Source organism: Bombina bombina, chromosome 2 (genome assembly GCF_027579735.1).
Source record: "Bombina bombina isolate aBomBom1 chromosome 2, aBomBom1.pri, whole genome shotgun sequence".
NCBI lineage: Eukaryota > Metazoa > Chordata > Amphibia > Anura > Bombinatoridae > Bombina > Bombina bombina.
This window is the reverse complement of record NC_069500.1, coordinates 288233235-288258089: the sequence shown is the minus strand read 5'-3', so window position 1 is coordinate 288258089 and position 24855 is coordinate 288233235. Positions and strand designations below refer to the sequence as shown.

At 36.3% G+C, this 24855-nt stretch overlaps 1 protein-coding gene across 3 annotated transcripts in view; it reads left to right on the top strand.

Annotated features, from left to right (window-relative positions):
• DTWD2 (DTW domain containing 2) overlaps nucleotides 1–24855 on the top strand; it is a 916318-nt gene that overhangs the window by 854710 nt on the left and 36753 nt on the right. For all 3 annotated transcript variants that reach the window (XM_053701584.1, XM_053701582.1, XM_053701583.1), the window contains exon 6: nucleotides 22658–22786. In XM_053701584.1, the coding sequence (XP_053557559.1) occupies nucleotides 22658–22786 (129 nt within the window). The remainder of the gene's footprint in view (nucleotides 1–22657; nucleotides 22787–24855) is intronic.

The window sequence follows — 24855 nt, the reverse complement described above, 5'->3', positions numbered from 1 at the left end:
TAATAAGAGCTGAGATGAGAATAGAAAGTCGAGAAATAATGAGGCGTGATGTCTAAAAGAGTGTAATGTCTCTTGATCTAATATTGAATAATTGAGAATATAAGTCATGGCAGATATCTGATAAACATACAACTAGTAATACAATATCTGATAAACATACAACTAGTAATACAATATCTGATAAACATACAACTAGTAATACAATATCTGATAAACATACAACTAGTAATACAATATCTGATAAACATACAACTAGTAATACAATAGTTTACTATTAACCCTTTATTGGATAAAATGCAGAATGAGTATGATATTCCTTATATGTCTAATATAAACATATTGATGTAGTAGAACGTATTAGAATAACATAAAATACCAAAATATCACAAAACGAAAAAAGTGTGAAATAAATGTGATGCAAAATAATGAAGTACAGAAAGTTCATATAAGGATATGGGTGATCTTCTTTAAAATCTCCGGTCCTCCGATGTATCTTATTTTAGTGTAACTCTGTAACACTATTCAGGAGGTAAGGAACACTTGTATACGAATTGTTACTCACATGGGTTGGAGCTTATAGCCAAGCTCAGGGAAATGTGCACGCCCACTTTATACTGGTGGGTAAACAGTACTCTCACATGATAATAAAGTAAAAAGGATTTATTAAGACATATATATAAAAGCGTCACAAGAACTGCATAAACACCGTACACAGGAGAATAAAGCAACAAAATGTCTTATTATTGCTCTAATGAGCGCAGCCCAATGCTGTGAGTCAGTGGATAGGAAAGCAGAAGCTTAACCACAATACCGTCCACCTTGTGACCAGCGTAGGTTGCTCCTCCCTCAGGTGTGCAGATAATTGAACAGACGCAATAGAGAGATAGTATATCCAACGTACGTTTCGCAATTAAGCTTTGTCAAGGAAATGATGTGCACATGTCAGTATATCCTCTTAAACCCTTGAGGTTTGTCAGACCGGATATCCGGTGTCTCGTACTCCATTTTGGAAAAGGGCATCTAGTCCCGGAAAAAAAAAAATCAAGGCTAATTTGCCTCAATGTGTGATATCAATGTATGGAACGGACTGTAAACGGATTTACAGAAATATATGCATATGCAGATTAAGGAAAATTGATCATAACAGTAACATTTCATATTTGCAAAACAGATACAAAATTGATACAAAATTAACGGACATATACCAATTTCATAGTGTGTTCATACAAGCCCTTATCACCACCTTATGTGTGGTATTGTAACTGTTATAATTATTCTTTACAATACTATACATAATTTGTAAAAAATGAAAAAGCTGGTAATTAATACCTATTGTTACTACTAGTCGCTAGCTGCTATTTGCGATTTATGATAACTGATAACAATACTGGTGGCAATACTGAATAAAAATAAAAAATATAAAATACATGCGAATAACCTAATACCTATAATATGTGTACCTGCAGTTTAATACCTAATTGGGCTACCTTAATACGTTACATTATTATAATATGTGTGCATAAGGCGCTGGTTATGTAATGTATTATGCTGTAAGTATAAACGGGCTGACTGAATCACATACCTTATTTAGATATATATACACCAAGTGCTGATTGCACAGTATGTATTGTTATAAATAAAATTAACCTAATTAGACTACCTTTAACATACAAATTGCTAGTGTGTATTATTATGAATAAGAATGGCTTGAGAGACAGACAATTCATATGTTCACATGAATAACCTTACTTCATACTTGTTCCATTTTCCTTATGCCCAGAAATTCTAGGTCATTTACCTTTCTATTGTGTTTCCTATCAAAATGTGCCGATAATGTGTGATTTTGATATCCTTTTTCTATATTATATATGTGTTCACTAAGTCTGGTTTTCAGAAGTCTAGAGGTGCGTCTTATGTATACCAAATTGCACGAGCAGCGTAACATATAAATCACATTTTTGCTATTGCAAGTGATGAACTGATTTATATCATAGTTCTTGGTACCGTCTGCTGAGTGGAATTTGTTACATAGTCTCGGTCCCTTTTTCATTTTGTTACATGAATTGCAGAACTGACATCTTCTAAATCCCATTTGAGATGGGAGCAACCAATTTTTTGTAGCATGTTCAGTATCATCTGCATTTTTCAACCCATGGGAGAGTTGCAATTTTAGATTGGGAACTTTTTTGAACATTATATTTGGTCCCTCTCCTAGAAATTCGGTTAAACTAGAATCCCTGGATAGAATCCCCCAATGTCTTTGAATAATCTCTCTTACTTCCCTACTCTGAGTGCTATGTTGAAAAATAAGCCTGTTGGCTAAATTCTTATTGTTTGTATCTGCCCTATTGTCAGTCTTAGTTTTATATTTCAATAGCTCCCCCCTCTCTAGATTGGCAACTTCATCTATCTTTTCATCCAGAAAGGTAAATGACCTAGAATTTCTGGGCATAAGGAAAGTGGAACAAGGTTGGAGAGGAGGTGATGTACAAAATCAGTTGGGTCGTTTGGAGATGAAGTGGATACACGTTATGGACATCTTCATACCCAACGGGCTAAATAAAGATTTCGAGTTACATCATTTCCTATGAAGTAAGGTTATTCATGTGAACATATGAATTGTCTGTCTCTCAAGCCATTTTTATTCATAATAATACACACTATGTTATAAGCCCATTGTGCATATATATTGTAGCAATTTGTATGTTAAAGGTAGCCTAATTAGGTTAATTTTATTTATAACAATACATACTGTGCAATCAGCCCTTGGTGTATATATATCTGAATAAGGTATGTGATTCAGTCAGCCCGTTTATACTTACAGCATAATACATTACATAACCAGCGCCTTATGCACACATATTATAATAATGTAACGTATTAAAGGGACACTCAGGTTAAATTAAATTTTCATGATTCAGATACAGCATGTATTTGTAAACCACTTTCCAATTTACTTCCATTAAAAAAAATGTGCACAGTCTTTTATATTTACAATTTTTGAGTCACCAGATCCTACTGAGCATGTGCAAGAATTCACAGACTATACGTATATGCATTTGTGATTGGCTGATTGCTATCACATGGTACAAGGGGAGTGGAAATATACATAACTTTGAAATTTGTTATAAAAAAATCTACTACTCATTTAAAGTTCAGACTAAGTGCTATTGCATTGTCTTGTTATCTTGCATTTGTTGATTATGCAAATCTAATGTGTTGACTGGTCCTTTAAGGTAGCCCAATTAGGTATTAAACTGCAGGTACACATATTATAGGTATTAGGTTATTCGCATGTATTTTATATTTTTATTCAGTATTGCCACCAGTATTGTTATCAGTTATCATAAATCGCAAATAGCAGCTAGCGACTAGTAGTAAAAATAGGTATGAATTACCAGCTTTTTAATTTTTTACAAATGACGTATAGTATTGTAAAGAATAATTATAACAGTTACAATACCACACATAAGGTGGTGATAAGGGCTTGTATGAACACACTATGAAATTGGTATATGTCCGTTAATTTTGTATCTGTTTTGCAAATATGAAATGTTACTGTTATCATCAATTTTCCTTAATCTGCATATGCATATATTTCTTTAAATCCGTTTACAGTCCGTTCCATACATTGATATCACACATTGAGGTAAATTAGCCTTGATTTTGTTTTTTCCGGGACTAGATGCCCTTTTCCAAAATGGAGTAAGAGACACCGGATATCCGGTCTGACAAACCTCAAGAGGACCGGAGATTTTAAAGAAGATCACCCATATCCTTATATGAACTTTCTGTACTTCATTATTTTGCATCACATTTATTTCACAGAATGTATTAGAATGTAATAGCGTACAGTAATATAACAGAGCATATAAAAATGTGATAACATATGAATGTATTATTTTTTACCCAATAAAGGGTTAAGAGTAAACTATTGTATTACTAGTTGTATGTTTATCAGATATTGTATTACTAGTTGTATGTTTATCAGATATTGTATTACTAGTTGTATGTTTATCGGATATTGTATTACTAGTTGTATGTTTATCAGATATTGTATTACTAGTTGTATGTTTATCAGATATTGTATTACTAGTTGTATGTTTATCGGATATTGTATCACTAGTTGTATGTTTATCAGATATTGTATTACTAGTTGTATGTTTATCAGATATTGTATTACTAGTTGTATGTTTATCAGATATTGTATTACTAGTTGTATGTTTATCGGATATTGTATCACTAGTTGTATGTTTATCAGATATTGTATTACTAGTTGTATGTTTATCAGATATTGTATTACTAGTTGTATGTTTATCGGATATTGTATCACTAGTTGTATGTTTATCAGATATTGTATTACTAGTTGTATGTTTATCAGATATTGTATTACTAGTTGTATGTTTATCAGATATCTGCCAAGACTGATATTCTCAATTATTCAATATTAGATCAAGGGACATTACACTCTTTTAGACATCACGCCTCATTATTTTTCAACTTTCTATTCTCATTCCAGCTCTTATTAGCCACTATTTCATATAACATTATATTTCCTATAACATTATATTTCTTATAACATTATATCGGCTAGATTACGAGTTTTGCATTAGGCTTAAAAAGCAGCGTTAGCCGGTCCTAACGCTGCTTTTTAACGCCCGAGTCTTGAAGGTACAGGCTCACTGCTCACTTTTTTGGCCAGACTTGGAAATACCGCAAATCCACTTACGTAAATTGTGTATCCTCTTTCTTTCAATGGGACTTGCGTAGCGCTGGTATTACGAGTCTGCCAAAAAGTGAGTGGTAGACCCTCTCCTGTCAAAACTGGTACCACATTTTAAAGTCAGTAGTTAAGAGTTTTACACTACAACGCCGTAGCATAAAACTCTTAACTAAAGTGCTAAAAAGTACACTAACACCCATAAACTACCTATTAACCCCTAAACCGAGGCCCTCCTGCATCGCAAACACTAAACAAAAAAAAATTAACCCCTAATCTGCCGAACCGGACATTGCCGCCACTATAATAAATATATTAACCCCTAAACCGCCGCACTTACGCCTCGCAAACATTAGTTAAATATTAATAACCCCTAATCTGCCGTCCCTAACATCGCTGACACCTACCTACATTTATTAACCCCAACGTCGCCGCCACTATACTAAAGTTATTAACTCCTAAATCTAAGTCTAACCCTAACCCCCCCAACTTAAATATAATTAAAAGAAATATAAATAAAAATTACTATCATTAACTAAATTATTCCTATTTAAAACTAAATACCTGTAAAATAAAGCCTAAGCTAGCTACAATATAACTAATAGTTACATTGTATCTATCTTAGGGTTTATTTTTATTTTACAGGCAAGTTTGTATTTTTTTTAACTAAGTAGAATAGTTATTAAATAGTTAACTATTTAATAACTACCTAGCTAAAATAAAGACAAATTGACCTGTAAAATAAAACATAAGCTAAGTTACACTAACACCTAACACTACACTATAATTAAATTAATCCCCTAAATTAAATACAATTAAATAAAATTAGCTAAAGTACAAAAAAAACCACTAAATTACAGAAAATAATAAGCAAATTACAAACTAATTACACCTAATCTAATCCCCCTACCAAAATAAAAAAGCCCCACCAAATTAAAAAAAAAAAGCCCTACCCTACACTAAATTACAAATAGCCCTTAAAAGGGCCTTTTTCTGGGCATTGCCCCAAAGTAATCAGCTCTTTTACCTGTAAAAAGAGAAGTTCAATCCTATTGGCTGATCCAATCAGCAATAGGATTGAGCTGGCATTCTATTGGCTGTCCCAATCAGCCAATAGAATGCCAGCTCAATCCTATTGGCTGATTGGATCAGCCAATAGGATTTTTTCTACCTTAATGTCAATTGGAATTGAAGGGATGCCATCTTGGATGATGTCATTTAAAGGAACCTTCATTCAGTGTTAGCCGTCGGATGTCTTGAAGATGGACCCGCGCCGGATGGATGAAGCTAGAAGATGCCGTCTGGATGAAGACTTCTGTCCGTCTGGAGGACCACTTCGCCCGGCTTGGATGAAGACTTCTCCCGGCTTCGTTGAGGACTTCGGCCCGGTTGGATGAAGACTTCTCCCAGTAAGGTGATCTTCAAGGGGTTAGTGTAAGGTTTTTTTTAAGGGGGTATTGGGTGGGGTTTAGAGTAGGGCTGGTTGTGTGGGTGGTGGGTTTTAATGTTGGGGGGGATTTGTAATTTTTTTACAGGTAAAAGAGCTGATTACTTTGGGGCAATGCCCCGCAAAAGGCCCTTTTAAGGGTTATTTGTAATTTAGTGTAGGGTAGGGCTTTTTTTTTATTTTGGGGGGGCTTTTTTATTTTGTTAGGGGGATTAGATTAGGTGTAATTAATTTAAAAATCTTGTAATTTGTTAATTATTTTCTGTAATTTAGTGTTTTGTTTTGTTTTTGTACTTTAGCTAATTTTAATTAATTGTATTTAATTTAGGGAATTAATTTAATTATAGTGTAGTGTTAGGTGTAATTGTAGCTTAGGTTAGGTTTTATTTTACAGGTACTTTTGTATTTATTTTAGCTAAGTAGCTAGTAAATAGTTAATACCTGTTACGGTACCAACTGTGTACCAAGGGTTAACCCCAGATGAACAATGTCCTGCATAGACAATCAGCAATTCACAACCCAGCCAGTTTCAGGTTTAAAACAGAATGACAACTTTATTTGAAGGCAGCACACAGATTTATACAGGTTTTTGACCCCCCCTCAGATGGGGGTTGAAAGAATGTTGTGCATTAGATAAAAGGGAGAAGCGCCCTTGACATGATACAATAGAATTATATTACTTAAATACTTTACTTAGGCAGATAACAACTTAAACACATTTGGCTTGTCTTATCACCTAGCGTCTGTTGTCTGAGGGTGATTAAACAATGGCCTGTTTATTACTTAAATGTAATTATAGCACACAATAGCTGAGGCCAGAAAACCTGTCTTTAGAAATTAGATTCTTAAAGCTAAACACAGTTAACTCTTTCAGTCCTGACAGAAGGGTCTGTCACATAGCTCCCCCCTTGTGGAACACTCCGGCAGACCCGGCTTGACCCTTTTGCGGGTCAACCTGGGGATGACCGGACTAGGAGGTGGTAGGCATGTCAGTTTGCTGGGACAATCCATCTGTATTCCCGTTATGAGAGAGAATCCCTGTCTGTATAAATAAGGGTTCAACCTCTTCAGTGCCCCGACTAGGGCTAAACAGTCCTTCAAAATATCATCGGCTTCTTTACGTGGTTTTTGTACCTGCTCTTTATAGGTATCCACAATCCCTTCATACTGACATAGGGTGCCCTTGAGTTGCTGCACCTCCCTATGAGCCAGCGTCAGCTTCTCCTCCAGTGTCACTAAGTTTGTCCTTAATGTTTCATGTTCCACTCTCAAGCTGGTGTTTTCTGCAGTCTGTCGGTGCAGCTTGTCTAGCAGAGATTCCTGTTCTAAACATGCTTTTTCCTCTGCACTCCTCTTCTCTCCCGCTAGCACTGTTACATGATTATTTAACGTGACCATTTTATCCTCTACGTGACTCTTCTCCTTCATCAGCGCATTGTAACGTGACTCCCACATATCAATAGCGGATAGAGATTTACTGAGCTCAGCGTCCTGGGGCTTAGCAGCAGGGGGGTCAGTCTCTGCTGCACGGATCTGAGCACGGGTAGTCACAGGGTTAACATCAGCGGGACCCATGGGAGCATAGGCAGAAACAAGGGGGACCAAGGTATTTCCAAGGAGAACATCAGCTGGTAAATCCTTCATGACCCCCACATTCACAGGTCTAGCGCCCCCTCCCCAATCCAAATGCACCCTGGCAACAGGCAGGCGGAACACAGTGCCCCCTGCTACCCTCACAGCCACAGTGTCTCCTGTGTGCTGTTTCTCAGACACCAAGTTCTTTCGAAGCAAGGTCATGGTAGCACCAGTATCCCGTAGACCACTGACCTCCTTCCCATTCACTTTAACCAGTTGCCGGTTATTCCGGTGGGCAGCTTGCACAAGGTCTGCCTCATGTAGGATGCCCCAGCATTCTTGCGCCTCTACGTAGCGGGCCGCAGGCTGATGATTACGTGGGATTCCGCTAGCGGGTCTTCTCCAGGACTGTGCTTGGTTCACTGCGTTTAGGGGACACTCTGGTCTTTTGTTCCCTAGTTGCTTACATCCAAAGCACTGAATAGGTTGTGAGTAGCCCCGCGAATTGAACCAGGCTCTCTGAGGGTAGTTCGTGGCCCGAGACCGTGTGGTATAGCGGTGCGCTGGGGGTTGGTAACTGGCAGGTGCTGGGGTGACTGGGGGTCTGTACTCCACTCTGGCAGGGGGCTTAGTGGTAGCAGTGTCCAGTTTGCGGGCATCCGTATACTCATCTGCCAAGCGAGCCGCTTCATGCAGGGTGGAGGGTTTACGGTCCCGAACCCACTCTCGAACTCCTGCGGGTAACTTGTCGAAGCAGTGTTCCAACAGGAATAGCTGCAGCACCTCTTCCCCAGATACGGCTTGGCACCCCGCTATCCAGTGAGCTGCTGTGCGGTGCACCTTACATGCCCACTCAAGGTAGGAATCACCAGCCAATTTAACAGTGTCTCTGAACCGCCTCCGGTATGCCTCCGGTGTAACCGCATACCTGGAGAGCAGAGCCTCTTTTACAGTATTATAATCCCCGACTTCCTCATCTGGAATGGCCCGAAAAGCCTCACTGGCCCGGCCGGATAATTTTCCGGATAATATCGTGACCCAGTCCTCTGCGGGTACCTTGTGTAGTGCACATTGCCTCTCAAAATCCGCAAGGTACCCATCAATCTCTCCTTCTGTTTCCAGGAAGTTTTTAAAAGCTGCAAAATTTACTTTTCCCTTTTCCACTGGGGTTGCTGTGACTTGGGCTGCTGCAGCGCCGCTTTGGCGAAGTAGGTTGTCCTCCACAGCTGCTATGACCCGGTCGATAATTTCGGCAGATGGGTTGGGGCCATAATATGCCAGTCTTATTTTAACCGCCCGATCAAAGCTTGCTTCTTCAGGGGTTCTGTCTGATATGCTGGGCCCATTGGTTCCTTCTGTCCCTGGTACTCTTTCCATCTTAGTCAGTATTGTAATAATCCCCCTCTTCCTGAGGTTACTGGCTTGTGTAGTTGCTCTTCTGGGCGATAAGGATTCTCCCGTCGCTTGCCACCAATGTTACGGTACCAACTGTGTACCAAGGGTTAACCCCAGATGAACAATGTCCTGCATAGACAATCAGCAATTCACAACCCAGCCAGTTTCAGGTTTAAAACAGAATGACAACTTTATTTGAAGGCAGCACACAGATTTATACAGGTTTTTGACCCCCCCTCAGATGGGGGTTGAAAGAATGTTGTGCATTAGATAAAAGGGAGAAGCGCCCTTGACATGATACAATAGAATTATATTACTTAAATACTTTACTTAGGCAGATAACAACTTAAACACATTTGGCTTGTCTTATCACCTAGCGTCTGTTCTCTGAGGGTGATTAAACAATGGCCTGTTTATTACTTAAATGTAATTATAGCACACAATAGCTGAGGCCAGAAAACCTGTCTTTAGAAATTAGATTCTTAAAGCTAAACACAGTTAACTCTTTCAGTCCTGACAGAAGGGTCTGTCACAATACCTATTTAGTAACTATTCTACCTAGTTAAAATAAATACAAACTTGCCTGTAAAATAAAAAATAAACCCTAAACTAGATACAATGTAACTATTAGTTATATTGTAGCTACCTTAGGGTTTATTTATAGCTAAGTATTTAGTTTTAAATAGGAATTATTTAGTTAATAATAGTAATATTTATTTTGATTTCTTTTAATTATATTTGTTAGGGGGTATTAGGTTTAGGATTAGACTTAGGTTTATTATTAACGGTTATTTGTAGAGCGCCAACAGATTCCGCAGCGCTATAAACAAAGGGGTTTAGGGCTTAATAACTTAAATATAGTGGCGGCGACTTTGGGGGCGGCAGATTAGGGGTTAATAAATGTAGGTAGGTGGCGGCGATGTTGGGGCCAGCAGATTAGGGGTTAATAATATTTAACTAATGTTTGCGAGGCGGGAGTGCAGCGGTTTAGGGGTTAATATATTTATTATAGTGGCGGCGTCGTTGGGGGTGGCAGATTAGGGGTTAATAAGTGTAGGTAGGTGGCGGCGATATTGGGGGCGGAAGAGTAGGGGTTAATAAATATAATGTAGGGTTCGATGATGTTGGGGGCAGCAGATTAGGTGTTCATAAGTATAATGTAGGTGGTGGCGGTGTCCGGAGTGGCAGATTAGGGGTTAATAAATATAATGTAGATGTCGGGGCGGCAGATTAGGGGTTAATAAATGTAAGATTAGGCGTGTTTAGACTCGGGGTTCATGTTAGGGTGTTAGGTGTAGACATAAAATGTATTTCCCCATAGGAATCAATGGGGCTGCTTTAAGGAGTTTTACTCTGCTTTTTTGCAGGTGTTAGACTTTTTTTCAGCCAGTTTTCCCCGTTGATTCCTATGGGGAAATCGTGCACAAGCATGTTACATCAGCTCACTGCTAACGTACGCAGCGCTGGTATTGGAGTGCGGTAATGAGCAAAATTTTGCTCAACGCTCAATTCTTGTCTGGTTTGTAAAAACCCGTAATACCAGCGCTGTCTGTAAGTGAGCGTTGAGCATAAACTGCTCGTTAGCACTGCACAGCCTCTAACGCAAAACTCGTAATCTAGGTGTATGTTTGTTAGCACATGCAGTGATCTACAATAGACAGTGTTGCATTTTTCACATTGCTACAAAGTAGCCCTAAATCACTCTTTTTCTTTCCTTTTTATATATGTTACTTTTTTATATACAAGTAGCTATAATGTTTTGACATTTATTTCACAAACCACTTATTATTTCTAGCACACTGTGCACGGTCGCACACAATGGAGCCTTTATGATTTATTTTTTAATTGTTTAATTTTTTATTTTTTATTTTGCACCTTCTGTTGATTTGTGTATAACCTTTTGTTTAATAAGTTTCTCGAGCACGTGCTCTTGCTTATAATTGAATGTAACAGTTAGAATTGAATATAACTGATATCATTTGCGCATCCTGTAACTGTACATGGTCAGACATATTGCCAGGTAGTGTATGCATGTTCTATATAAAGTTATACTTGCATATATAATACATTTCTACGCCGCACTTAAGCCCCTCTTCTTATGAAGACGGTGCTCCTACTTTCCACTTTGTATATTTAATAAAGTGTGTCACCAACATGAAAAGTTTGGAAAGCTCTGCCATAGATGAACATATACAAATTATTTGAAAGAACCCAATATACTCTGATACATTGTAACCCTTTGTCTGATACATTGTAACCCTTTGTAATCCGGTCTTTACCTGCAAGCTAGCAATACATAATATCAGTATATGTGTGCACCCTGTATGTTACTATTAATAAAGCTCTAATCAGAGACCAAAAAATGCTGGTAAAATTATGATTAGACTATAATATGGTTAGCCCTGATAAAGATCTATATCCCATCTCAACAAACTACAAAAAAGGAACAGCCAAAAAACAATGACAGAAACAAAATGTCAACAAGATGCAAATCATAGTAAACCTATCTAAATATTCCCTATCTATAGAAGAACATGAATTGCTACAAAATGGTCTAGGTTTCTCACTGACTACTAATTTTGATTTATTCAAGACTATAACTGATGTAAATCGATTTGTGAGGACTCTAGTACTGAGAAAACATTTTTCTAATGTAGATGTTGTGGATAATAAATGTTGAATGATGATGATGATGTAAGTAATGTAAACACTATGAACAGCACTCCACATGAATTGACACCTGTATCAGATCAAGACCAACACATAGCTTTAACATACTCTGACAAAAGACTGATTCATTCTCTAGTAGAGTTGCGGGGTGAATCCAGTAGGGTCGTGGAAGATATTCGAGTTCAAGTGAATGAACATCTTAAAAATAAAAGCCAATTCTACCCAGTTCACAAATTCATCTCCTACATAGAATTATTTCAAGAATAGACCCACACCGATTTGGTAAACCTACATGAGAAAATAAGCTGCCCTAGTCTTGAAAAAAACAAAATACAACCTTAGCTATAAACAAAGACTAGCATAGGCCTATAGTGAGGGATCACTGGGTGAACGGCTGGGTGAGTGGCTGGACAATTTATTACAGCCGTTTGAACAGGAACTTCCAGGTTTCATCACAGATACAACAGACATATTACAAAAACTAGACAAGTTTAAATGGCATAGCAACTTTAAGTGGCTAACAATAGATATTAGTTCACTATATTCGTGTAGTCCACACACATTGGGCATTAAGCTGTTAAATACTATCTATTACTAAAAAGCACTCTTTCAAGTGCATTAATTGAATTTGTATTGGAAGTTTTGTGCTTTCTTCTTACACATAACTATTTCCTGTTCGACTGAGGATTCTACCTCCAGACTTGTGGCTCGGCATATGGGCAAAATTTGCCCCCATTTATTGGTTGGTTTGAGTCCTCATATATATCTGGCAATGATAATATATTTCACAGCAATATTAAACTATGCCAGATATATTGATGATTTGATGATAATATGGGGTGGCACATGTCTGGAGGCGGAATCCTTTGTCAAACAGCTAAATAATAACAATGTCAACTTAAAATTTACATACCAAATCAATAAAAACAGGATACAGTATTTGGATATTCAGGTTACAGGTAGGGAAAATTTGACCACTGAACTCTATAGAAAAGAAACAACAGGTAACACGATATTGCGAGCTGATTCTTGCCATCCTATGCACGTGACTAGATCTATTCCTAAAGGACAGCTAATAAGAATAATTTGTAAAACTATGTCCAAATATGATGAGCATACTTTAGACTTAGTCAATCGTCTAGAAGATGGAGGATACAAAAGAGATTCCTTAATGAAAATAAGTGCAGAAGTGATACTTCTTAATAGAAATAAACTTCTTAAAGTGAATGTCAAGTTTAATGAATCAGTGCCCGGTTTTTAAAAAATCCTCTTAAAAACAGGGCCACTTTCATTCGTCAATCTTTACATTTCACTCGTTTTATTAAAATACCTTTTAATCATGAAAACCGCTCCTGCCGCTCATCACTTCATACGTCAGCAATGACGAATACGGCATCATCCAATCATGGCTTTCCCACCAGGGGACTCATTGCCTGAGGCCATGATTGGAGGAAGCCGGATTCGTCATTTTTGACACATGAAGAGCCTTGCGACGGGCAGGGGAAGCGCTGGAGTGGCTTTCAAGATTAAAAGGTAAGTATTTTAACAAATCGATTGAAATGAAAAGTTTGATGAATGAAAGTGCCTTTGTTTTTAATAGGGTTTTTAAAAACCAGGCACTGATTCATCAAACTAGACATGCACTTTAAGCGCAAAAATAAGAGAACCTCTAAACTAACCAAAGATGGAGATACAATTATAAATAATATACAGCCCATCTATTTTACTACTCCTTTCAGCAGATAATTTCATCAGATTACAACTATCATTAAAAGTAATATGGATATACTAAAACTAGATCCTCAGTTCAATAAAATCTTAGAAAAGGATTGTAAATTTGTTTCAAAAAGAGCACCTACTATAGGGACTGAATTGGTTAACTATGTTTACAATCCACAAAAACAAGGACCTGAAACTTGGCTTTCCAAGAAAGGTTTTTTCAAATGTGGGAGACATCCTTGTATGACTTGCAAGAAAGGAGGGGGCCAATGGCACTACTAATTATGAATTGAAAAGCTCTAGGTAACTCAATATATAACGATTAGTATAAGTTTATAATCGTAATTAATTAAAAATCTGAGTCAGTGGTGCTATGTACTGATTTGAAACTTTACAGGTTATTAGTGGCTATAGAAAAAAAACACTGGAAGAGTGCATCTATAGCACTCAAGAGCTTTATTTAAATGTGTTGTTGTTTGTTACTTATTATTGAGACTTAGAAATTTATTTTGTTTTCAGATCTTTAAGGTGACAGAGTCAAAATATCTTACTTTAAAACTTAACTTTTATTCTTAGAACACTACTAAAAATATGCAGGAAAGAAATTTAATTAAAAACACATGCAATAATTTGGCTTCTTATTATGATAATATATTGGGTTATAGATTACAAAATTGTTCACAGAGTGAAGTTAGTGGATCACAAGTTTTGGATAGCTTAAAGGTTCACCACATATCAGTATATTATTATTGGATCTGTATTGGGTATTATAGTCCTACTATTTATTTAATTTAATACTGATATCTTAGTGCCTATAGTAGTGGCAAATAGTGGGTTGAAGATATATCTTTATTGCTTGACCTCAGACACTATGTGAATATACATATTGATTTATGTGTGTAAGTACTTGAATATTGCAGTATTACACTACATCAAGGTACTGAGTTTTTGTGGTAGTTTGGATATTGCAGTATTACACTACATCAAGGTATTAAGTTTTTGTGGTAGTTATTCCTATTGAATCCTAATATATATATATTGTATATATTGTATATTATCTAATAGTTGGCAAATATTTGTTGAACATCAGATTGTGTTATTTTAATAACTGTACATAATATATCGTCATTTGGCTACAAATCTTTGGTTTAACATCAGTCTTTATTTCCTTATTCTTATATGTACTCAGAGATTTGTAGTTGTAATATGTTTAATTTATTTCTACAATAGCTGTTATGGGAATCATTTATTGAACATCAGATTGTGTTTCTTCAATAGCAGTACCTGATATATCGCCATTTGGCTATAAATCCTTAGTTAAACATCAGTCTTTTATTTTCTTGTTCATATATATATATATACTCAATGGTTTGTGGTAGCAGTATGCTTTGTTTATTTTAACAATAATTTGTAATCTGCTACTTTTCAGGTCATATGTTGTAGTATGCTTTATTTATTTTGAAAGTAGCTGTTAAGAGAATAATTTGTTGAACATCAGACCCTGTTTCTTTAGTTGCAGTACATGATATATCGCCATTTGGCTATAAATCATTTGTTAAACATCAGTCTTTCATTCCTTGTTCATATATATACTAAGTGGTTTGTGATAATGGTATGTTTTGTTTGTTTCAGCGATAATTTATAGTCTGCTGCTTTAAGCTATTGGCCAGTGGTTAGTTTTCACTAGCAGTATAGTGTTACACTTTAAAAGTGTTTTATCAGGTTAAATACATTTTGTACATAAGATTTTGCATGGCAGTATGTGATTACTCACTTGATATTATGTTTATTTAGAAAATAATTATATATAATAAGTAGTTGTATAGTTTTCTGTATTTTATGTGAGTTTTCTGATTTGTTGTACTACCTTGTGTTTACAATGGTTTATACATCTATCTTCTCAAGTTTATTTCACTGTTTAGTTAACAAAATTTTCTTTAATTTGACATCATTCGTGTTAGTTTATTTGTTAAATACACAATGTTACGATTTGTAAAGGATAGGTTAGTTTGTCTTTATCTGTAACATTGAACCAACAATTTGTCTGAAATTACTTTAAATGTAACTAATTCTGTCACTGAGATAGCCACAAGGTGTTTCAATATCCAACTCAACCGCACATCCACATAAAGCAAGTGGCTGATTAGTTCAGTATAAATTAATATGATTGCTGCTACCTGTTGTTGAACTACCACAAAAATGCTTGATTTAGTATTAAAGTATTTAAATATCGCTCTGCATATCTGTGAGTTTTATAATACACAATTGTGATAGTTAGAATCTTATTGTATATTGTTAATTAGGCATAGTATTGTGAATCAGCTGGTTATTCACTTCTGTTTGCATTCATTATGTGCGGTAACTATTTTCACTATTGCCACAAGTTTAGTAATGCTAATCCGGGTACTTGTGTCTGATTAAATTATCCCTCTAATAAGGTATGGCTATGAAATATAGCTAGTATATCTATAACTTGTTTTTAGAAGTTAATATAAGTTTGCCAATTAATTGCTGCTACTAAAATACAGGAGTTCGCATTGACTCCTCACCGGTTCCCTAAATCCCTGAGGTCAAGCAATAAAGATATATCTTCAACCCACTATTTGCCACTACTATAGGCACTAAGATATCAGTATTAAATTAAATAAATAGTAGGACTATAATACCCAATACAGATCCAATAATAATATACTGATATGTGGTGAAACTTTAAGCAATCCAAAACTTGTGATCCACTAACTTCACTCTCTGAACAATTTTGTAATCTGTAACCCAATATATTATCATAATAAGAAGCCAAATTATTGCATGTGTTTTTAATTAAATTTCTTTCCTGCATATTTTTAGTAGTGTTCTAAGAATAAAAGTTAAGTTTTAAAGTAAGATATTTTGACTCTGTCACCTTAGAGATCTGAACACAAAATAAATAACTAAGTCTCAATAATAAGTAACAAACAACAACACATTTAAATATAGCTCTTGAGTGCTATAGATGCACTCTTCCAGTGTTTTTTTCTATAGCCACTAATAACCTTGTATGACTTGTCCCTATGTAATTACAGGGGATAGTTTTACCTCTACAGCTAAAAGTGAGAACTACACTTTGAAATACAGATTAAACTGTTGCTCCAAATATTTGATATATCTGATTACCTGTAAAGTTTGTAACAAGCAAAATACAGGATGCACAAGTCGCAAGAGCTTTCAATTTTAAACAACTTTCCAATTTACTTCTATTATCAAATTTGCTTCATTCTCTTGGTATCTTTTATTAAAAGACTTTATTAGGTTAGAAACAAAATTCAGGGATATGATTGCTTGTATTAAAAGGGGTCACCTTTTAGTGGGATTAATTTAAGGTCAACTGTATTGGAGGAAGCCAGTTTCATCATTGCTGGTTAAGTAAACCAGAAAGAAGCAGACGAGGCATCGTTTCAGAACGGCGATCCAGTGTTTCAGAAGAACAAGGTAAGTATTTTTAAAATACGGTGCTATGTCAATTTTCATGAATGAAAGTGCCCCTGTTTTTAATGGTTTTTTTGTTTTTTTTTAAAGCCGGGCACTTTCACATGAAAATTGACCTTTACTTTAATCAGTCTCTACCTCTGTAATTTTATGATCAGCAAGGATTGTATAGAGAGAGTTTTTTTCATAATCCTCTGTAGGGCTTGTTAGACTTATGTTTACGGAGTCTTGCTAGTTTTTTATTAGAGCTTAAGGGATATTCATGCTTTTATTCCAATCCGTGTAATAAACATCCCAATGTTGAAATACTTATACCTGCAGTGGAATTGGGCAGAATTTATTATGCTTGTTTCATAAGTTACACATTCATATACCTTGGTTTAGGTTAGATTTCCTTCACTAAAGGAAATATTTCCTTAAGTTCAATGATTATTGTTCCTTTTGTTAAAGAATGGAACAGACATCTGTTCCTAAATGTATATATATTTTGCTTAAATGGCTGTGGTCAAATATTTCCAGGGTTACGTATTGTAATTCAACTCCTTCCTCCCAGGAGCAGGTTTACCTCTCAAGAATAGCTGTACCTGGTGTGAGAGAGGTGTTCTATATATGTGTTGGTCCAAGAGGCTAAGTTCATGGTGACCATAGACCTGGAGGGCATGTATGTTTAAGTTCCTGAGTTTTGCCTTTTCTGTCAAACACTTTCAGTATGTGGCTCTTTCCTCTGGCCTTGCCATAGCACTCAGAGGGGGCTATATTGCCATTGATCAGGTTTCAGTGAATTGCTGTGATGACGTTCCTGGAGGTCATAAAGTTCAGACACCATCTTTTCAACAAACAAAGTCTCATACTGAGATCTTGTTGTTTTTCTTCATTCCACGGATGGAAGTGAATCTTAAGATGAGTTCCCTTGTTACAGCTACAGGGGTAGTTTCTTAGGGACCATGTTAGTTTCCCTATCTCTGAAAATATTTTTTTGACAGAGGTCAGAAAATAGTGGATTTTTGCCTTTTCTTTTTGGAATTCTACTGTTTGGCCATCCTGTGGCTCAATATATGGAGGTAATTGGTCTGATGGTTGATTCATTGGACATCATTCCTTGGATCAATTCCATCTGAGTGTCTGCTGTTATGCATGTTCAGATAGTGGACCAGGGGATCCTGTGGCTCTGTCTTGCATGATATATCTAGAATTAGTGGTAGATCGCTCGCTTAGCTTGCGGGAGGTAGCAGGATTGTTACCCACATTCTACAGTTCTCAGGTGCTTCTGTCTCGGGGCTCATGCTTCCAGAGATTTTCCTGAGTATTAGTGACCACGGTTGCTAGCCTGTTGGATGGTGATTATGGAATTGGGAGGAGACTGCTCTTCCCATAACCATTTTGGAGTTGTAAGCAATCTACATTGCTTTGATGGTTTTGATCAGTTGTCTTAACCTGTTTTTCCGGTTCTGGTTGTACAATTTCGTCTCAGCGGTTACATTAACCACATAGGAAGAACCTGGAGTTCCTTTGCCATGATTGGCGCGGAATTTTCAGTGGGCAGACACTCACATCATTGTTTATCCGCTATTCACATTTCAGGAGTGAATACTGGGAGTAGTCTTCTTGAGCAGTTAGATTTTTCTCCCGCATGTGTTCTCTAGGTTAACCCTCAATGAGGGGTGCTGGAGTGGGAGATGGCAGTATGCCAAGCTTCCAGGTTATGTTACAGGTCTAGAGATCAGCAAGCTGCTCTTTTAAATTCCCTGTCATTGCTTTAGGATTCAGTCTGGCATCACTGTTTCTTGGTTTGCTCCTCTTCCACAAATCATTGTTCGTATTAAACAGGAGAGGCATAGGTAATTCAGATTATCCCTGTGTGCCTCACAGGACCTGGTAGGCTTACCAAGATGAGTTGTTATCTCTTCACCTTGGAGACTGCCTATGAGTAAGGACCTTCTGATCAGGGTCCCTTCTCTCATCTAGATTTCGTTTCTCTGAAACTGTCTGCTTTGAGATTGAATGCTTGGTTTCCTCTAAGCGTGGGTTTTCAGATCTGGTCGTTGAGACTTTGATACAGGCTGGTAAGACTGTGACTAGAGAGATTTACCATATAGTATTGATGTGAATCTAAGGGCTACTCTCAGAGTAGAGTTAGGATTCCTAGAATTTAGTTTTTTCTCCAGGTGGGTCTGGAGAAAGGTTTGTCTATTTTGTTAAGCGTGTGCAATCCTTTTGTCAGGCCTTCGTCAGAATCAGGCCTATGTTTAAATCTGTTACTCCTCCTGGAGTTTTAACCTTGTTTTTAGAGTTTTTCAGCAGGCTCCGTTTGAGCCTATGCGTTCCTTAGGTATTAAAATGTTATCTTGGAAGGTTTCATTTTTGTTGTCATTTCTTCTGCTCGGAGAGTCTCTGAACTATTGGCGTTACAGTATGATTCCCCTTACCTTATCTTTCATTCAGATAAGGTGGTTCTGTTTACTAAGTTAGGTTTCCTTCCTAAGGTGTTTTGGATAGGAATATTACTCAGGAAATAGTTGTTTCTTCTTTGTGTCCTAATCCTTCTTCTCATAAGGAGCTTTTATTTGCACAACCTAGATGTAGTGCATGCTCTGTGATTCTTCTTTCTGGCGACTAAGAATCTTTGCCAGTCTCCTGTTTTGTTTGTCTGTTTCTCTGAGAAACGCAAGGACCAGAAAGCTCCGACTACTTCTCTTCTTTCTGGCTGAGGAGTATGATTAACTTAGCCTATGAAACTGCTGGACAGCAGTCTCCTGAGAGAATAACAGATCATTCCACGAGGGCTGTTTCTTCTTCCTGGGCCTTTAAATATGAAGCTTCTGTGGAACAGTTTTGCAAGGCTGCAACTTGGTCCTCTCTTCATACTTTTTCAAAACATTTTAATTTGATACTTTTGCCTCAGCTGAGGCCTCTTTTGGGAGAGAGGTTTTTTTTTTTTCAAGCAGTGGTGCCTTCTGTTTTGGTTCTTTGTCTTGTCCCTCCCTTATCATCTGTGTCCTCTAGCTTGGTTATTGAATCCCAACAGTAATTGATGATGATCAGTGGACTCACCGTGTCATTTGAAAGAAAACAAAATTTATGCTTATCTGATAAATTTATTTATTTCTTTACACAGTGAGTCCACGGCCCGCCCTGTATTCTCAGACAGGTTTTTGTTGTATAAACCTCAGGCACCTCTGCACCTTATGTTGCTTCCTTCCTCTCCTTTTTCCTTCGGTCGAATGACTGGGGGTTGTTGGAAGGGAAGTGATACTTAACAGCTTTGAAGTGGTGCTCTTTGCCTCCTCCTGCTGGTCAGGATTGATATTCCCAACAGTAATTGATGATGATCCGTGGACTCACCTTGTCAAGAAAGAAAGAAATTTATCAGGTTAGCATAAATTTTGTTTTTATATTTGGGATTTTGGAGAATTGTTACCATTATGTTAGTATTTTACTCAAACACATATGTAAATAGTAAAAGTAGAGAAACTATTTGCAATTTTGCAGTGGTCTTTCAATTTTTTCCAGTATATGTGTGTAATGTGTATGTATGTGTGTATATATATATATATATATATATATATATATATATATATATATATATATAATGCTTTTAAATCTATATAATTTTCATCTTTTCTATCAACACTTGAGAACTGAAGAAAAGATGTCAGAGCTAAACATAAGCATATATATTGATACACTGAAGAAATTCATTATATCCCACTGAGCCTTGAAAGTCTTAGTACTCAGAATCTCTGCAGGGGAGGCACAAAGCTGCCCAGAGGAATAATACAAAAATATTTTTAAAAAGTGTATCAAGAAGTGTATTAAAACAGAATAAATATATAAATAAATATGTAAATAATTGGATGAGGCTCTAAGCATTCAGAGTACTGTCAGACGTTCAAAAGGTCATAGACTAATTTTTCATAGTAGAACCCAAGTATTTTTCACATCTTGTTATTAGAAGAGAATAACAAAACAAAACATCTATTGGCTCTAAGTATTATAATGCAAATCGAACTGGCACATATTCAGGGTTTACACTTTCCTAGACATTTCATAATTCCACTACCTTTCCTAATTTTTGCTTATTTGTTTTTAAGTAAATATCTGGATTGTATTTTTTAGCTTGTATGCCGAACAGAACCTAATTTTACACTAGTGATCCTTTGCAGAATAGTTTACAAAAGCTGAGGGTTTGTTTAATTATTTTTTGTCACATGATTTCAAGAAAGTTGTTTTCTCTGATTTTGATTCTTTGGTTAAATTGCTTAGGTCCAGGGTTAAAAGAATAGTGTATACTATTTTTTCTCTTGTTTTGGACATTATTTCTAATAAATGCACCCTGTTTGGTCAGAAGTGTCCTAGGCATAATTGTATTCATTTTTTGCCTTTTTCTTATTGGAGCAATGCACATGTAGGGTTGATCAACGTGATTTGCATATTTAGATTGGTTTCATATACATTTTCTATGTAAACTGTTTTACATGAGCTATTAGGGATGGAAGGAGCTGTGTCTATATAAAGAAAAGCAGAGTGAGGTAATTCATTTTCTCAATCTAGTAAAAGGCCATTATACAGCAAAAATACTTGCTTTAATATGTAGAGTAGAATATGTCATTTTAGCACTGCTGACCTTGCAAACTATAAGTGTTTAACCTCCACAAAGTAGTTAAATATATAATTAAAGTGACATGTGACCTCTCGGTACCAGCAGTTTTCTGCAGCTACTGAGCTGCACTTTGAGGGGCTGCTAAACCTTTTGGGGCTGATTTATCATAGTGGGAGCGGACATGATCCGCTTTAGCAGATCATGTCTGACACACATCGATAAATGGCAACAGCATACGCTGTCTGCATTTATCATTGCACAAACATTTTTTGTGAAATGCTTGTGCAATGCCGACCCCTGCATATTCGCTGCCAATCGGCCACTAGCAAGGGGTGGCAATCAACCCGATCGTGTCCGATTGGGCTGATTGCTGTCTGCCGCCTCAGAGGTGGCGAAAGAGTTCTTAACTCCGGTTTCTGGCGAGCCTGTAGGCTCGCACGGAAACGGATGCATACAGGGCTTGGTAAATCGGCCCCTTTGACTTGCTGGGTTGGTAAGCAGGTAATATTTGCATTATAATGGCCCTTCAATAGTTTAAACCAAATATTTTAAAACAATATATAAAACATCTAATAGACATATGTTTTATTTATTTCAATGTTCCTTACAAGAACTTTAATCCTGAACAGGATATTTAATGCCCCAGGTGTTAATTTTTTTTCTCTCAGCAACTCAATATTATGATCTTTGTTTTTATTCTAATAGAAGTGTCTTATTATTTACTCAACCGACCACTACAGAACACTTCTTCTTTGTATAATGAAATTACATTGAGATTTCAGTTTAAATCGCAGAAACAGAAACTATGTTATAGTGAGAATAGTAAATTAAGTGTGTAACGAAATAGATCTCTAAACAATAAAAAAAGAAAAAACACCCCACCTGTTTAAAATAAAAATGTCACTTATACCTGTGTAATATTTTAAAGAAGACATCAGCAGCTTAATTATGTTTGAAACTTTAAAGTTCAATGGACAAGTGGAGTAAGGAAAAAAAAAACATTTTTGAGCAAGTCAGGCCTTGATTTCCTGTGGTAAATAAGCATGTGCTTCATGTTTTATAACAGGTGCAGTTAAAATCCACAATATCAAGTCAATATGTGATCCGAACTCAGCCAACCAATACGTGCCTTTCTACCTTGGAATGTGCTGCAATAGCTCTTTCAATTTTGGAAAAAAATCCAGAAATTCAGGAGGTAGGTATAACTAATTAATTACTTCATTATTGTGTTAATTTTAAACAGTGTACTTCTTAATATAAACAACTTCTAATAAAAGTCACATGTAATTGCAGTCTATTAGTAAATTGCAATTGACTTAATGCGTAAAAATCTGGACTTTTTATTCCAGTTAAAAAGAGTATTAAATAATTTGTCTACAAAATATCTATAGTCTGTGTTGTAAAAATGTTTGTTAGCATTTTAGGTAAGATAGATACATTTTTGTTTTAGTTTACTTTTTTCAAAATGTTTGTGCTTATTGTATTAAGACATTTTCAGTGACTTTACTTTACTGTTTAAAATCTTAAAGTGACATTAAATTAATTTTTAATATGTACATCTTAGCAATTAAACATTGCACTGTAAAATACCATTTTACAGAGATCCATCTCTGGGAAGAAAGGCTTTCCTTCTTCAAGTGTTGAATGTCATAAAAACAAAATGTAAATAAATGAATTTCTTTCATGATAGTGAGGGCCCTCAAGTCATAACGTGTTGGTGTTCCCCTTCTGACTTCTATGAGGAGACAAAAGAAACCCCAACACACCAGAGCTTTAAATCCCTTCTACTTCTCCTGAATCCTCTTAGATATAGCCAAGTAGGTGGAGGAAACAGTAAAGCAGGAAAGATTAAACAAAATGTATGCTTACCTGATAAATTAATTTCATTACTCATGAGAATTCAACTCCTGGCCACCAGGAGGAGGCAAAGATACCCAGCTTTGCATAAGCTTTTAATCCATTTTGCCTCTCTTATACCCCAGTCTAACATATAGCCAAGAAAAGTAGGAAATGACAAAGTAGGGTAAATGAGGTGCATAATAAACTTTTAAAACCACTAAGGTTCTCAGGAAGATAAAATGTCCAACTTTAAGACTTACTGCACTAGATCTAGTATAAGGATCTGAATGACAGAAATGTAATAAGAATATTGAATCAGTGGTAAAGACCAAAAAGGAATACTGTACATCCAAGCAATGTCTGCATAACCAGTTTGCATGGTCAAACTGGAGCAATCAGAATTACTGATTAGGGATAGAGCTTGATATTAACTATGCCTCTAAATGAAAAGAAATGAAGGAATAAAAAGGAAAGCTAGTTGAAATACCAAATAGCGAGTCATAAAAACTATGAATAAGTATTTCAGGCTATGCCAAACCATCTGAAAAGAGAGGTTTAAACAAGAAACATTAAGGTCAAAATGAGAAATATGACATTGATACATCAACCCTTTGTTTAGATGAATTTAAATGGTAAACTGAAGCAATCCGCCTCATCAAAGTTCACCTGTGAAATGAAGAAAAGTACAGTACACAGTTAAGTCACACCTTCGTAAATAAGGAAACTATAGGTTCCCAGACGAAAATCAGAATGTAACACAGCAGTGACCTAGTCTGACCTGATAAAAAAAGATACAAGAGTCTTTTCTTTCATGTAATTAGCAAGAGTCCATGAGCTAGTGACGTATGGGATATACATTCCTACCAGGAGGGGCAAAGTTTCCCAAACCTCAAAATGCCTATAAATACACCCCTCACCACACCCACAAATCAGTTTTACAAACTTTGCCTCCTATGGAGGTGGTGAAGTAAGTTTGTGCTAGATTCTACGTTGATATGCGCTCCGCAGCAGGTTGGAGCCCGGGTTTTCCTCTCAGCGTGCAGTGAATGTCAGAGGGATGTGAGGAGAGTATTGCCTATTTGAATTCAATGATCTCCTTCTACGGGGTCTATTTCATAGGTTCTCTGTTATCGGTCGTAGAGATTCATCTCTTACCTCCCTTTTCAGATCGACGATATACTCTTATATATACCATTACCTCTACTGATTCTCGTTTCAGTACTGGTTTGGCTTTCTATTACATGTAGATGAGTGTCCTGGGGTAAGTAAGTCTTATTTTCTATGACACTCTAAGCTATGGTTGTGCACTTTTATATAAAGTTCTAAATATATGTATTATTTGAGATGAAAAGGCCAAGACAGAGAACCAAGAAGGCTGCACAAATTTTGAACAAACCTAATAGAAATCTTACTTTCCAAGAAAAC